We start from the raw sequence: 16,133 nt of genomic DNA on the forward strand, positions 1-16,133 counted from the left end.
GACTGCGCAGCCCCCAGACGGAATCCCCCCATCCCAGCCTATCACCCCTCAAGCCAACTCTGCCTCCAGAAATGTCCTCATCTGCAAAGTGAGCTGGATAAATTGATGGAGCGGATGCTATAACGAGATTGCCTACAATGGCATATGGCCCATCTACGACTGCTAGCAGCAAGTATCTCCAAAGGCTTAAAAAGATAAACACAATATCAGTTAGCAGATAGCAGTTTTCAGGTATCTAAAAGGGTGCCATAAGGAGGAGGGAGAAAACTTGTTCACCTTAGCTTCTAATGTTAGAACAAGAAGCAATGTGCTTAAACTGCAGAAAGGGAGATTTAGGTTGGACATTAGGAAAAAGTTCCTAACTGTCAGGTTAGTTAAACACTGGAATAGATTGCCTAGGGAGGTTGTGGAATCTCCATCTCTGGAGATATTTAAGAGTAGGTTAGATAAATGTCTATCAGGAATGGTCTAGACAGTATTTGGTCCTGCCATGAGGGCAGGGGACTGGACTCAACGACCTTTCGAGGTCCCTTCCAGTCCTAGAGTCTATGAATCTATGAATATGTTGGGGAAGAGTTAACATGGTATTGGGCAGGGAAATCATGCCTCACCAAGTTACTAGAATTCTTTAGGGCATCAACAAGAATGTGGAGAACAGTGATCCAGCAGCTATAGTGCACTTGGACTTTCAGAAAGCCTTTGACAAGATCCCTTCCCGAAGGCTCTTAGGCAAAGTAAGCTGTCATGGGATAAGACGGAAGGCCTCCTCGTGGATCAGTAACTGGTTAAAATATAGGAAACAACGGGGAATAAATGGTCCATTTTCACAATGGAGTGAGGTAATCAATGGGCTCCCCCAAGGATCTGTATTGTGACCAGTGCTGTTCAACACATTCCTTAATGATACAGAAAAGGGATGAAACAGTGAAGTGGCAAAGTTTGGAGAGGATACATAATTATTTAAGATAGTTAAATCTAAAGCTGACTGAACAGTTACAGAGGAATCTCACAAAACTGGATGACTAAGCAATGAAATGGCCGATGAAATTCAGCATTGATAAGTGGAAAATAATGCACATTGGAATAAATCATCCTAATTTCACATATATAAGGATGGGGTCTAAATTAGCTATTGCCACTCAATAAAGAGATCGTAGAGTCACCGTGGACAGTTCTCTGAAAACTTCTGTTCTCAGCAGAACAGTGGTCAAAAAGGCTAAAAGACTGTTAAGAACCATTAGTAGATGGAGAGAAAATGTCATATTGCCAGTGTATAAATCCGTGGGATGCCCACAACTTTAGTAGTGTGTCCAGTTCTAGTAGCCGCATCTCAAAAAGAATATAGTGTAACTTGAAAAGGTTCAGAGAAGGGCAACAAAAATGATGAAGGGTATAAAATTGCTTCCATATGAGAAGAGACGAAAAAGGCTTCGACTGTTCAGCTTAGAAAAGAGACAGCTAAGGAGGGATAAGACAGAGGTCTATAAAATCATGACCAGTGCAGAGAAAATGAATAGAGAAATTTAATTTACTTTTTCCCACAATGCAAAAACCAAGGGTTACCTGACAAAATAATAAGCAGCAGATTTAATTCAAAGAAGAGGACATATTTTTTCATGGAACACAGCTAACCTGTGGAACTCATTGCCAGGGGATGTTGTGATGGCCAAACGATTAAAAAAGAATTAGATAAGTTGATGGGGGACAGGGCCATCAATGGCTATTAGCCACGCTGGTCAGGGTTGCAAGCCCATGGTGCTGCTGTCCCAAAAACTCTGACCACCATAAGCCAGGATGGGCCGAGAGGGATGGATCACTTGATGATTGTCCTGTTCTGTTCACCCCCCTGAAGCACCTGGCACTGACCGCTGCGGAGCTTTGCCCTGACCCAGTAGATACTGTTCTCATGTTCTTATCAGACATTTCTTCTCAACAGCTGCAGAAAAGGAAGGTGGGAATAAAATTAAAATAGATTCCCACAGCGTTTCTGCTGGATGTTGTGTGATGTTAACAGAAGGTCAAACAAGCCTCCAAGCCCCAGGAGGAGTCAGCATGTTCTCCTCAGCAGCAAAATGTTCCTTTAGCACAGGGTAAGAAACAGCTAATCAGACACACCCATTCTATTCTCCATTTGTCTCTCCCACAGTCGGGGGGACCAGAGACCATGTGTAAAAGAGTCCCTCGCCCGGTGCACCAGGCCACAGCACCCCTGAGCTCTCTCCCACCCAGCCACTCCCACAACACCACGAGTGTAGGAAAGAGAGCGAGAGCAGCCTGGGGAAGCCAGGCCCATCCATGGGAATGTGCCGTAAGGCAGCCAAACACAAAGTCCTTGGGACAAAGGCCTTGGCTGCAGAATGGAGGACTGAGGCCAGCAGAGCTGTGACCTTGAGAATGGTTTAGGAATTTGAGGAGGAAAGAAACTAACCCAAGGTGACACAGCAGGTCAGTGGCAGAAACAACACTAGCGCCCCTTTATCCCAGTGTGCAGCCCAGGGCACTTCCCACTTGCCCATGGCATGGCCCCCTTGGCTGCTGCATTCCTTAATGGTCTGAAAAGAGTCCAGTTCAGATGCAGCTAGTCAGAGAGGAGATACACACACCGTGCTCTCTCTCTCTCATGGTGATTTTTACATTTCTTCTTCCATGTTTTGCTATTTCCTTTCAACTTCGAAAAAGACTTACTCGGTCTGGCTGCCTTTTCTGGCAGTGCGCAGTGCTGTTGTAGTCATGTAAGTTGCAGGATATTAGAGAAACAAAGTGAGGGAGGAGATGTCTTTCATTAGACCAATTCCTGTTGGTGAGAGAGACCAGCTTTCAAGCTTACACAGTGTAAGTACATAGTAAAAACATGTGTATAGTTCCAGTGAAAATTTGGCTTTAATTTCCAATGCCAAAAGCATTTTCTGTTGACTCCTTTAGCTCAGCAGGGAGCTTCTGCTAACACATCTATAAAAGATACTGATTACCCTTTTCAGGATCTCTTTTGTTGTCACTCCATAAACAATGGGGTTTAACATGGGGGGAATGAGCACATAGAGGTTGGCCAGTAGGTTGAGAATATAACCTGGGATGATGTGCCCAAATAGGTGTGCATAATAGGAGAAAACGGATGAGATGTGGAACATCAGTATGACACAGAGGTGAGAGCTGCAGGTGTGGAGAGCCTTGAGCCGGGCATCCTTGGACGTAAGCCGGAAGACGGCCCTGAGGATCAGCCCATAAGATACAGCAATGAGCACAGCATCCAAACCAATTACTAAAATAGCCACAGCTAAGCCATACCAGACATTGACTGTGTTGTTGTTGCAGGCCAGCCGGGCTATGACCATATGCTCACAATAGGTGTGAGGCAGGAGGTTGGTTCTGCAGAGCTTCAGCTGCTTCATGAGAACGATGAGAGGTAAAATGATACAGAAACTTCTTGTGACAACTGCCAGCCCCATCTTCCCGATCACAGACTTGGTTAGTATGATGGTGTATCTCAGGGGGTCGCAGATGGCAATGTATCGATCAAACGCCATGGCCAGCAGGATGGCCGACTCAGCAATGAAACTGGCATGGATGAAGAACATCTGGGTCAGGCAGGCAGCAAAAGAAATTTCCCCTGCTCTAAACCAGAATACAGCCAGCATCTTGGGCACTGTAGTGGTAGATAACAGCAGATCAACAGCAGACAGCATGGACACGAATAGATACATGGGCTCATGGAGGCTTCGTTCTGTTAGTATGATGAATAGTAGGAGAGAGTTCCCAAAAACTGTTACAATGTACATCAAACAGAACGGGATGGCGATCCAGAAATGAGACTCCTCCGTACCCGAGATGCCGGTCAGGATGTAAGTGACAGGGTAAGAAACGGTGTGATTGTCAGCTGACATCATGTACCATCACTTGGATCTTCTATTCAGTTTCCTGTAACTAACAGCAAAAGAGAAAATCAGTGAGAACTCCAGTGTCAGCTAGGACTGGAATGCATTTGTTGAGAGAATCAGAGGTACTGATTCTGTGTGACAACTGTGTGACTTCACTGTGTGACAACTGCCTGTCATATGGGACCGTAAATTCAGAAACACATTTGTGATGCGGAACTGTAGTAGGAAGAGAGCCTGAGACATAAGCCCTTGTGTCAGAGGTCTAGTATGAGGTGTGAGGCCTGAGCTAAAGTAATCGAAGCATTGTTGATACAAAGCAAAATTAGGCTGTGAGCTAGAGGCAGGCCCTGCTCACAGAATCTGGCAAGCACAGGGCTGATATTTGAAAACCACACATTTCTAAGAGGTTCTAGGCACAGAGCACTCAGGGAAACTCATTCCAGATGGGTGGTACCAGAATATCTCCATACCATCACCTTCCCTAAAGATGAGAGGAACATGGTGACCCATTCTAAAGATATGGTCAGGATGAGAGTGTGATGGATAGAGATGTACAACGTGATGGGTGGTGACCAGCTACATCACAGGGTATCAATTAACTATGTTAGAGGGTCAGTATGTAACTTATTTGTATTGATGTATGAAATGGAGCCTCAAAGGGAGGGTCTCTGTCTAGCCTAAGGAGGAATGGAAAGTCCCACTGTTCACTGAGTTGGTTCATTCTAATGGCCATACATGTATTAATTGTCCTGTAGAGTCTGCAGGATACTAGTACCATGCTTCATCGACAACAAACCTGGCTGGGTGCCTTTGTACCTTAACGGATCTTGTGGTCATTGGGTGGTTCGCTCGAGGTCTGCTGTGCCAGCTGTCTGCCCAGAGCTGGGACAGCATAAAGCGAGAACACACTCATTCACAACCAAACATCTACCCACACTGGTGACCCACGACAAGTTAGGTACTGCCCCTCTGACATAACATCTCCATTCCAGAAGAGGGAAGATTGTTTGAATGGTTCTGGCCCCAGGTGAAGCAGGGCGCGTCCTCCTGGTGTTGCTGCCCACAGCAGAATCTCTCCTCCACACATTTGCTAGTTGTTTTCAGGTCTCAAGCAGTGACTGTGAAAGTGAGTTAAAGCAGCCACACGACTGGTTCTTCTGGCACTTCCCCCAGTTTCACACTCACAACTGCGGAGTCACTCCCAGTTTATAATGGAGTGAGAGCAGAACTTCTTTCTTTCACAATCCTCTTGATGGATTCTACTGGCTTGTGGCCTTGACCCAACCAACACTCAAGCACACAAGTAAACTCACTCACAAGGAACCCCCATTGACTTTTATGAAAATACTCACCTGAGTAAAATTACAAGTTTTTTCAGGATTTGGTCCTAAATATGTGAAGCCAATCTCAGTTAAGGTCTGGTCTGAACTACAGACATATATTGGGATAGCTACTTTGCTCAATAGTGTGAACAATCTGCACCTGTGAGCGACATAAATATACCAGCCTGACCCCTGTGTAGACATAGCTACAGCTTCTGGGGGAGGTGGATTAACTACGCTGCTGGGGGGAGCTCTTCTCTATCAGCACAGAGCATCTCCACTGACTCATCACAGCAGTGCAGCTGTAGGGGGACCAGACATCCCGTTTTTAAAGGTTTGTAAAATCCTGTATTTAACCCATCCTGCAGCTGGCCCAACTTTTTCTTAAAAATGGGCAAATTGTCCCATATTTTCTCTCTGTCCTGCATCCATACTAGCAGGTCCTGCTGCTGGCCAGATCCCTGCTTCCCAGTTGCCCACCTACCAGCGGTGAGTTGGGGGTGTCCAGTGGGTGACAAGGGGGGTGGGTATGCAAGGCTGGTGACAGGGCAAAGATGCAGCACATGGGGCCAGCCGCTCCCCCTGTTGGTCCATCAGCTCAGCCCCCACTATGTGCCGGCTCTCAGACAGCAGGGCTCTCACCCCCAATCCCATTTCCCATTGTCATGGGCTGCACACTGGGAGCTACAGTGGCAGGTGGGTGCGAGCAGGCACCGGGCAGTGACCGGTTACATGTCGCCTCCGCTACCCACCTCTCAGCCCTTCACATGCTCCTCCTCTCACTGTCCTCTCTCTGCTTTGCCCTTTCACTCCCCCAAACCCCACTGCTCCCCCACATCCCGATCCCAAGTGGGGCACGTCCCGCTCCCAGCGCTGTGTGGAGAACCAGCCCCTTGTCAGAGCATTCAGCTCACCAAAAGCCTGTCTGGTAGGCTCCTTCCTTCCCGCACTGCCACCGGCTGGGCCACTACTCCGGGAAAGTCCAAGACCCTCCTGCCCAGAGCACTGGCCCAGAGCACTGGCCAGGAGGTGCTGAGACTCAGTATGAGTCAAAGCCCCTCACAGCGCTGGTACAGGGAAGACTCTCCGCCCCTCAGCTAAGCTCTGGAGCAGCGGGAGGGAAGAAGGAAGCAATTTCCAGCCTGTTAATGCTCCAAACCTGCAGGTTTCACAGCAGCCCCCCAGGGCAGGGTCTTAGCACCCTTTTCACCCCCCAAGCTCCCACCCTGGATTCTGTCCCTGGGTTTGCTGGGGTGCTCTAGGCATCCTCCCTTGCTGAGCCACCTCTCTGGCCAGGTTCGCTGAAGCCCCTACAGTCAAGTTCCCTGGGACATGGTGCAAAATGCATCCTTAGGGCTTAACCCCTTCCTGCCCTCACTGTAGCCGGGGGACAGGAGGCAGCTGGGTTACATTATGGCCAGCAGGAGCCTGGAGGTTTTATCTGCCTTTTGCTATGGGAAGGAAGGGTGAGGATGGGGGAGAGAAGAGATGAGCTCTGCAAAGACATGGGCCAGGTCACCTTCACGACTGAGGATGTGAGGGAGATTCCCAAACCTGAGACATTCTTTTTAGGTGACAAATCTGATGAACTGTCCCAGATTGACATGTCATTAGAGGAGGTTTTGGAACAAATTGTTAAACTAAACATTAATTAGTCACCAGGACCAGATGGTTTCACCTAAGAGTTCTGAAGGAACTCAAATGTGAAATTGCAGAACTACTAACTGTAGTCTGTAAAATATCAATTAAATCAGCTTCTGTACCAAATGACTGGAGGACAGCCAATGTGAGGCCAATTTTTAAAAAGGGTTCCAGAGGTGATCCTGGTATTTACAGGCTGCTAAGCCTGAATTCAGAATCGGGCAAACTGGTTGAAATTACAGTAAAGAACAAAATTGTCAGATGCATAAAAGGACATAATTTGTTCGGGAGAGTCAACATGTTTTTTCTAAAGGGAAATCATGCCTCACCAATCTGCTAGAATTCTTTGAGGGGGTCAACAAGCATGTGGACAAAGGTGATCCAGTGGATAGAGCGTACTTAGATTTTCAGAAAGTCTTTGACAAGATCCCTCGCCAAAGGCTCTTCAGCAAAGTAAGCTGTCATGGGATAGGAGGGAAGGTCCTTTCATGGATCAGTAAGTGGTTAAAAGATAGGAAACAAAGGGCAGGAATAAATGGTCAGTTTTCAGAATGGTGAGAGGTAAACAGTCACGTCCCCCCAGGGATCTGTTTGGGGACCAGTCCTATTCAACATATTCATAAATGATCTCGAAAAAGGGGTAAACAGTGAGCCAGCAAAATCTGCAGATGATATAAAACTACTCAAGATATTTAGGTTCCAGGCAGACTGTGAAGAATTACAAAAGGATCTTTCAAAACTGTGTGATTGGACAAAAAAATGGAAGATGGAATTCAGCGTTGATAAATCCAAAGTATTGCACTTTGGAAAACATAATCCCAGCTATACCTATAAAATGATGGGGTCTAAATGAGCTGTTTCCATTCAAGAGAGGGATCTTGGAGTCATTGTGGATAGTTCTCTGAAAATGTCCATTCAATGTACAATGGCAGCCAAAAATGTGAACAGAATGTTTGGAACAATTAAGAAAGGGGTAGATAATAAGACAGAAAATACCATATTGCCTCTATATAAATCCATGGTACACCGACAACTTGAATACTTTGTGTGGATGTGCTCGCCCCATATCAAAAACTGATATATTGGAAATGGAAAAGGTACAGAAAATGGCAACAAAATTGAGTAAGGGTAAGGGATGGCTTCCATATGAGGAGAAATTGATAAGACTGGGACTTTTCAGCTTGGAAGAGAGATGACTAAGGGGGGAAATGACGGAGATCTATAAAAGCATGACTGGTGTGGAGAAAGTGAATAAGGAAGTATTATTTACTACTTCTCATAACACAAGAACTAGGGGTCACTAAATGAAATTAATAGACAGCAGGTTTATAACAAACACAAGGAAGTATTTCTTCCCACAACGCACAGTCAGCCTGTGGAACTCTTTGCCAGAGGCTGTTGTGAAGGCCAAGACGATAGCAGGGTTCAAAAAAGAACTAAAGAAGATCACGGAGGATAGGTCCATCAGTGGCTGTTAGCCAGGATGGGCAGGGATGGTGTCCCTAAACTGTTTGCTAGAAGCTGAGAATGGGCTACGGGGAATGGATCACTTAATGATAACCTGTTCTGCACCTGGCACTGATCGCTGTCGGCAGACAGGATACTGGGCTAGGTGGACCTTTGGTCTGACCCAGCGTAGCCTTTCTTATGTTCTTATCCCTTCCTCTCCCCTGTGGCTGGAGGCAGCTCCCCTCCCTTCCCTCCTACTCTGTGCCAAAAGGCTGCCGCTGACTAGATTCTGGTGTGTAACCTGACAGAAATTTGCTGGGGGGGGTATATATCTGATCTTCCGGGCCCCCCACAGGTTGCCTCAGGAAGACACTCGCAAGGTACCAGGAGAGGCAGGTCCATCCCAGGGGACCAGCCAGGCATGGAGGGCAGAGCACGCAGACAGGGAGGGTCAGGTAGGTGGGTTGGTCACCCCTCCTCCCTGTATGAGAGAAGTGTACAGGAGTGTGTGTGTATCACTTCTCCCTGTGTCTGGAGGGGGTAGGAGAGTGTGTGTCACCCCTCTCTGTGTTGTACTTTTTTTAATGGGAATTCAATTTATTGGATGTTAATTTGAAAGTTCGTACTGCACAGTTCTGATTCATTGCTGTTCAACCTGCTTGAATACGAGTAATTTTGCCAGGTGTCCCGTATTCAGCATAGGGAGATATAATCTCCCTCAGCAGGAGGAACACTGGTTATCAAAACAGCCCTTATAATTCATTGCTTGTGTGTTCTTCAGTTCAGACATTCACCATTAAGCTCCCTGAAACCAGGTAATTTCTGGCAGCCGGAATGGACCCAGTCCTGGGGTCCTTATAGAGTTAATGGAAGTGTTGCCTGAGTGAAGACCTCAGGATTTGGGGTGTAGAATATTACAGGGCCTGAGTATATTTCCAATGAGATTTCCTCTGAACAGTAACGTAACCAAGAATGTCCCAGTCCAGAGCCCACTGAGTGCACCAGCAAGACCCCCAGTGACTCCTGTGGGAGCGGATCAGGGTAACCCGGTGACCTCTTCCCAACACCCAACCTCAGCGCAGTCACAGGAGTGTATCTCAGAGCCCCGGATCCTGTCCTGCCCCTGCAGTCAGAGTTACGCACCCTCATTCTAGCCAACCCCAGCTCAACATTTCCTAGGTTTCATGTTTCCATTCGCCCCTTCACAGATTCAATCCACGCAAACGACTCACCAGGCTCCAGCCCCGGCTGGGGAGGAGGAATCTCTGCCTGTGACCGGGTCGGGGAGCTGCAGGCGGCAGGGAATCTGCACTGACCAGGGCCGAGCTACAGGGATATTTATACTGCTGCCCTGGGAATCCCAGGGGGAGCTCAGAGCCAGCACGGAGCCCCAGGGACCTGCCTCTGTGCCTGGCTCAGGTGGGGAAGAGCAGCAGAGAATTAACCCTTTCCTCCTCTCACATGTTTGCTCTGATTATTTTTCCATTTGTTCATTATTTAGAAAGGTCCTTGTAACACTGAGGCCCCCAGCAAAGAGTTCCTTGAAAACAGGTCTTGTTTCAGGCTTGACAAACTCACTACAAAGCACTCAAGTATTACGGAATATTGACCCATAAAGAGTAGCATGTAAGGTGTGTGCAGAAAGCTTGTAACTTGTCAAGCGAGCTTTATGGACTTGGAGTCGAAGTTAGTCACAAGGGCAGTGTGTCTAGGTGATTTCCCTTCCAGTAGGGAGTTGTAACCTCACCCTGGTTAGCCGGGGAAGTAATGCCAGGCTCAGTTCTCCAGCCTTGCTCCAGCCCAAGATTATCAATGGAAAACCATGAGGAACAACTTCAGTCAACACCACCCGGAGGTAAATAAAGGAACCGTACAACAGACAGGATTGCCCGGCCTATGAACAGAGACAAACAACTGTTTCATGATAACCCCAAGTGTGGACCGGTCGTCTGGATCCTTTCAAGTAGGAGACATCTCCTGGCGCGAGGACGTTCTCATGAAAAATTGGATCCTGAAGTCAGGGGGTAACAGGGTGACTCACAGTCCTGGGAGCCGAAAGAACCATCATAGTCGTTTTTACACAGGCTGCCTTTAGTCTCCCTTAATCCAACCATCCCGAAAACCTGCATGTGTGTGTGTGTGTCTGTAGCTCCATCAGTCCCAGGATATAAAAGAGACAAGGTGGGGGAGGGAATATCTTTCACTGAACCAACTTCTGTCGGCCTTATCACTTTGAATGGTCCCTTTGAATAGGTGCAAACTACACACACTAAACTATCTGTATCTTTCCCAGAGCTGAAAAACTGCTCCATGCAGCTCAAAAACATGTCGCTGTCCCCACCAGAAGCTGGTCCAATAAAAGATATCACCTCCCCCACCCCTTATCTCGCTCTGTGTTTATGTAAGATGGTAGGTGGTAGAGAGAGGGGAAATCTGGAGCTGCTCTACCTCTCATAGCACTAGGACAAGGGACATGCAAGGAAAGTAAAAGGTGGCAAATAAAAACCAATATAAGGAAATACTTTCCCACAAAACAAATAAGCAAACTGTGGAACTCGCTGCTGCAGGATTTTGTTCAGGCCAAAACTTTGGAAAGATTCAAAAAGCGATTGGACATTTATCTATCAAAAATACCCAGAATTACCAGACCTAATGACCACACACATTTTATAAGAGAGAGTGACTCCCATGGCTCTGGGTTTTAGCCAATCTCTGTTAGAGATATGGATGGGATGCAGGGTGTGAGGGGAAGATTATCCCATATCCCCTCATGAGAGATTCTCACAGCTTCTTCTGAAGCATCTGGTGCTGGCCGCTGCTGGAGACAGGCTACTGGGCTTGATGGACCCGGGTCTGATCCAGTCTGGTGGTTCCCATGTTCCTCTACCAAGGCGCAGAGTTGACCTGCTGCAGCACCCACCCTGGGACACACCTCAGCCTAGATTTCAAAAGGTGCTGAGCACTCGCAGCTCCCACTCTCTGCTATTGGCGTGGTGGGTGCTCAGCAGCTGTGAAAAGACAGACCCTGAATGACTCAACTCAGCATCCAAACAGAAGCGTTGGATGCTCCCAAAAAGTGTGTGTGTTGGACGGGGGCCCACCGGTGCCTGAAATTGGGCCTGCCCCCCCACACTGTCCCTTTCCCCAAGGCCCCTACTTGCCCTGCCTCTGCCTCTGAAAACCCACCTCACTCCTTCTACCCGAGTCGCTGCCTGCACCTCCCCTCCCCATGAGGCCCCACCATCTCATAGCCCCTTCCTCTGAGGCCCCATCCCACTCCTTCTCCCCGAGCCCCCATTGACTCCTCTCCACCCTCTCCCCCATCACTCGCCATTCTGGCTGTAAGCATTGGTAGGGTTTAGCCCTCCTACTTTTATCGGTGATGGGGCCAAGGCCCTTGCCACCCCTCATTCCAGTGCTCCTGCGTCCAAACCTGAAACCCTTTAAATCAGCAGCCACTAAGGAAAATGCTTGCCTGGAGTGCAGGGGACTGGACTAGATGACCCGTGAGGTGTCTTCCAACCCTACACGTCTAGGATTATCACTGTGTAATGTCCCCTTGGTGTTTCAGGTCAGGTCAACTGTCCTGATGGCTTCTGTCAGTGAGGGGCTGAGGCAGATAATTTGTCTTCTCAGCGTGACTTGATTGGCAGCAATAGTAAAGGGCGCCAGGAGAGAAGGTTGCCATGGACCTGTTTGACTCTGCCTCCATTACTGTCTGGGCGTCAGGGACCACAGGTCTTGAACATCAGGCACCAGGGCCCTTAGGCACTAGTAAACCCCTGTGACAAAGTGGGTTTTTCCTCCTTATTATGTTGTACACAAGAGTATTTGAGTCTTACGTTTTTGCATGACTACTGTGTGTGCCTCAGTTTCCCTCTTGTGCTGCACCAGTGACTAGGTGATGGGAATAAGGCTGGGTGACATTTGCTGAAGGCCTCAGGACCAGGTGAGCTGGCTCCAGCTGCCTGCATGTCAGCGATGGCTGGTGCCCTTCCTCACCTGGGACCAAAGAGGGAGTATGATGTTGCACTCCATATGCTTTTTGAATATATGCTTATAAATGTAAATATGATGTAACTGGAATATGCTTTATTCAAAAAGGTGTCATTACAAAGCTTATCATCTACTGAGAGTGTTCATCCTATTTGTTTGCAGGTATTATTTCTCTGTCTAGAGTTAGGAGAATAAGGGCTTGTCTACAGCACACAGCTTTTAGTGACAAGGTTTACGGAGCAAACAGCTGTGCATATCTCTCTATCACTGTTATAGAGGGCAGAAAATGTATGAGTTTATCCTGTGTAAGTTTTATACAGAATAAAACAGATTTATTTGGGGTATGGATCCCATTGGGAAATGGGTGTCAGGATGCTAGCGTGGTAATCTGCTGAACTGTATTTGGTTACAATCTGCTCCTTTGAGGGGCTGGCCCAGGCCTGTGTTGCAGCAGGCTGACTTATCTTGCACAACAAGGCAGGGTTCTGGAGTCCCAAGCTGGCAGGGATAACGGGCACACAGGTAATTTCAGCTCATCAGGTGGCAGTCCCAAGGAGGTCTCTGTGATCCAAACTGTCACAGGGGGATGCACCCAAGAGACACTTTGCCCAGAAAGCGAGACAAACAACAGGAGGAGGAGCAACAGTCATGTCAGAGGTCAGGCCTCTGGAAGCTGGGCAGTCTGCTGTGGGGGACTTGGAGAGAGGGGAGTCCGGGGTGTCCAGCCCAGGGTCCCCCAAGATGGACTTTGCTGAAAGTCACTGATTTCTGTGCTAACAAGCTCTGTTCTACACTCTGTTCCTTTGATAAATAAACCTTCTGTTTTACACACTGGCTGAAAGTCACGGCTGACTTCAGAGTCGATGTGCAGGGCCCTCTGGCTTCCCCACAAACTCCTCTTTCATCGTGGGGGTTTCACCGTGACTCGGATGATGTGGGAGTTGGCGGCGATGACTGGGCAGGCGATGGTGTTCTCTCCGCTCTCAGCCAGGCTTAGGGAGGCTCAGGGAGGGCCCAGGTGAGCCGGAGGGGGGCGGGGGGGCTGGTTTGCTTCACTGTGGTGAAATTCTTTGTCTTGTTCTTGCTGCTGTGATCACAGATCTGTGGGTGGGGGAGCACGAGAAAGGAGCCAACCTCCCTCAGCCCTTGCTAATGCCAGAATCCAGGCCCCAGTCATGTATACCAGCCCCCACCTCTGCACTCCCAGGGCACCAGCTCCCTCCTGCCCTCCTGCTTCTCCAGCAGTTCACCGCACTGCCTGACAGCTGGGCCAACTGTGACATCATCGATGACATCTTTGTGAGCAGTAATGTCATTGGCAGCCCCTACTTCCCTGCTCCCCGAAACGGACAGACCCAGGAAAGATGCTGATCCATCGGAGAGGGCTCAGAGAAGAGCCACGGGAATGATTAAAGGATTAGAAACCCTGCCTGATAGTGATGGGCTCAAAGAGCCCAGTCAGTTCACTTTAACAAAGAGAAAGTTAAGTCTGATCTCAGTGTGTAAGTACCTACACAGGGCACACACATATAACAACAGGCTCTTCTCCCTGGCAGAGAAAGGTCTCACACAATCCAGCGCTGGAAGTGGAAGCTAGACACATTGAGACTGGGAATAAAGTGGAGATTTCTAACAGCAAGAACAATTCGAACAATGTATAAGGGTTGTGGTGGATTCTCTATCATTGACCATTGTTCAATCAAGGTGGGATATTTTTCTAAAATTTCGGCCCTGGGAATTTTTTGAGGGAAGGTCTCCAGCCTGTGAGATGCAGGGGATCAGACTGTATGAGCACAAAGTTGCCTTCTGGTTTTGGAATTAGTGAATCAGTGAATAATGGGGATGCAAAGCCTCCAATGGGCCAGTTCCCCTGGTCAGATTCTCCTTGGCCTTGGTGTGATGTCTAGTCTGTAAGTTCCTCAGTATAGGGTCACGTCTCAGTTTGGGAAGTGTCTGGCACAGACCTTTGGGCCCCACTGGAAACAAGATTAAATAATAATATGCAGTTGTTCTTCAGTGGATCTCAAAGCAGTCTATAAAGGATGTCAGTGTCATTATTCTCATTTTACAGAAGGGGAAACTGAGTTACAGGGAGGCAAAGTGATTTGCCCAAGGCTCTCCAGCAGGGTGGTGGCAGAGTGTGGGAATAGAATGCAAATCTCCTGAGTCCCACCCCATATTCACAGCCTGTATGGATGTCATCCAGGGTCTACATCTCCCTGCCCCTTTGTGCATCAGTAACTGGTTAAAATAGAGGAAATAAGGGGGAATAAATGGTTCATATCACAATGGAGAGAGGTAAACAGTGGGATCCCCCAAGGATCCTGTACCGGGACCAGTGCTGTTCAACACATTCCTTAATGATCCAGAAAAGGTAGTGAACAGTGAAGTGGCAAAGTTTGGAGGGGACACAAAATTATTCAAGATAGTTTAATCCAAAGTTGACTGAGAAAAGTTACAGAGGGATCTCACTGGACAATGAAATGGCCAATTAAATTCAGCATTGATAAGTGAAAAATGATGCGCACTGGAAAAAATCATCCTAAATACACATATAAGGATGGGGTCTAAATTAGCTGATACCACCCAACAAAGAGATTGTGGAGCTGTCATCGGGTAGTTCTTTGATAATTTCTTCTCTATGCACAGCAGTGGTCAAAAAGGCTAATAGATCTTTAAGTACCATTAGGATATGGATAGAAAATGTTATGCTGCCACTATATAAATCCATGGTATGGCCACACCTTCAATAGTGTGTGCAGTTCTGGTACCCAATCTCAGTAAAGATATAGTGTAACTTGAAAAGGGTCAGAGAAGGGCAAGAAAGACAATTAAGGGTATAGAATGGCTTGCATATGAGGAGAGACTAAAAAGACTTGGACCGTTCAACTTAGAAAAGAGACAGCTAACGGGGGACATGACAGAGGTCTATAAAATCATGACTGGTGCGGAGAAAGTGAATAGAGAAATGTTATTTTCTTTTTCACACAATGCAAAAACCAGGGTAGCTGGTTTAATACAAAAAAGAGAATGTATGTTTTTTAATGGAACACAGAGCTAACCTATGGAACTCACTGCCAGGGGATGTTGTGATGGGAAAGGATTGATTTAGATAAGTTGATGGGGGATAGGTCCATTAATGGCTATTAGCCAAGCTGGTCAGGGATGCATGCCCATGCTGCTGGTGTCCCAAAACCTCTGCCCACCAACAGCTGGGATGGGAAGACAGGGGATGGATCGCACAATGATTGACCTGTTAGGCTCACTCCCCCGAAGCCCCTGGCATTTGTCACTGTCGGAAGACAGGACACTGGGCTAGATGGACCATTTGTCTGTCCCAGTAGATGCCTTTTTGTATGTTCTCTGTGCTGTCTCCCTGAGGAGACTTGTACCTGGCTTCCATGCTGGCCCCAAAATGTGCTCACTTTGGCAATGAGGAAATTGAGGAGGAAAGAAACTCTCCCAAGGTGACACAGCAGGTCAGTGCCAGAATGAACACTAGAGCTCCCGTCTCCCAATGTGCAGCACAGTGCACTTCCCATGGCTTTATTGCCCGTCCCCCTTGGGTGCTGCTCTCCTTGGCGATTAAGAGTGCAACTCGGATGCAGCTTGTCACAGAGGAGCACACACCGTGCTCTCGCTCTCACAAAATGATTTTACCTTTGTGCATTCTTGTGTTGTTGTTTCCCTTCAACTTAGAACAAGATTCACTCAGTCTGGCTGTTTTCTGTGGCAGGGCGCTGTGCTGTTGCAGCCATGTGTGTCCCAGGATATTAGAGAGACAAACTGGCAGAGGAAATAGCTTTCATTGGACCCAAATTCTGTTGACGGGAGAGACCAGCTTTCGACC

General features: G+C 47.8%; 1 protein-coding gene across 1 annotated transcript; it reads right to left on the bottom strand.

The window, feature by feature from the left end:
- Window positions 1-2,918: 2,918 nt before the first annotated feature.
- LOC127046897 (olfactory receptor 52B2-like) lies at window positions 2,919-3,884 on the bottom strand. Its single transcript, XM_050944583.1, has one exon. The coding sequence runs from the start codon at window positions 3,882-3,884 to the stop codon at window positions 2,919-2,921; it is 966 nt and encodes a 321-aa protein (XP_050800540.1).
- Window positions 3,885-16,133: the final 12,249 nt, after the last annotated feature.

Source organism: Gopherus flavomarginatus, chromosome 1 (genome assembly GCF_025201925.1).
Source record: "Gopherus flavomarginatus isolate rGopFla2 chromosome 1, rGopFla2.mat.asm, whole genome shotgun sequence".
Classification (NCBI taxonomy): domain Eukaryota; kingdom Metazoa; phylum Chordata; order Testudines; family Testudinidae; genus Gopherus; species Gopherus flavomarginatus.

Bases quoted from the DNA above. Each gene is read 5' to 3' on its own strand.
- LOC127046897 (XM_050944583.1), bottom strand. From the start codon at position 3,884: ATGATGTCAGCTGACAATCACACCGTTTCTTACCCTGTCACTTACATC.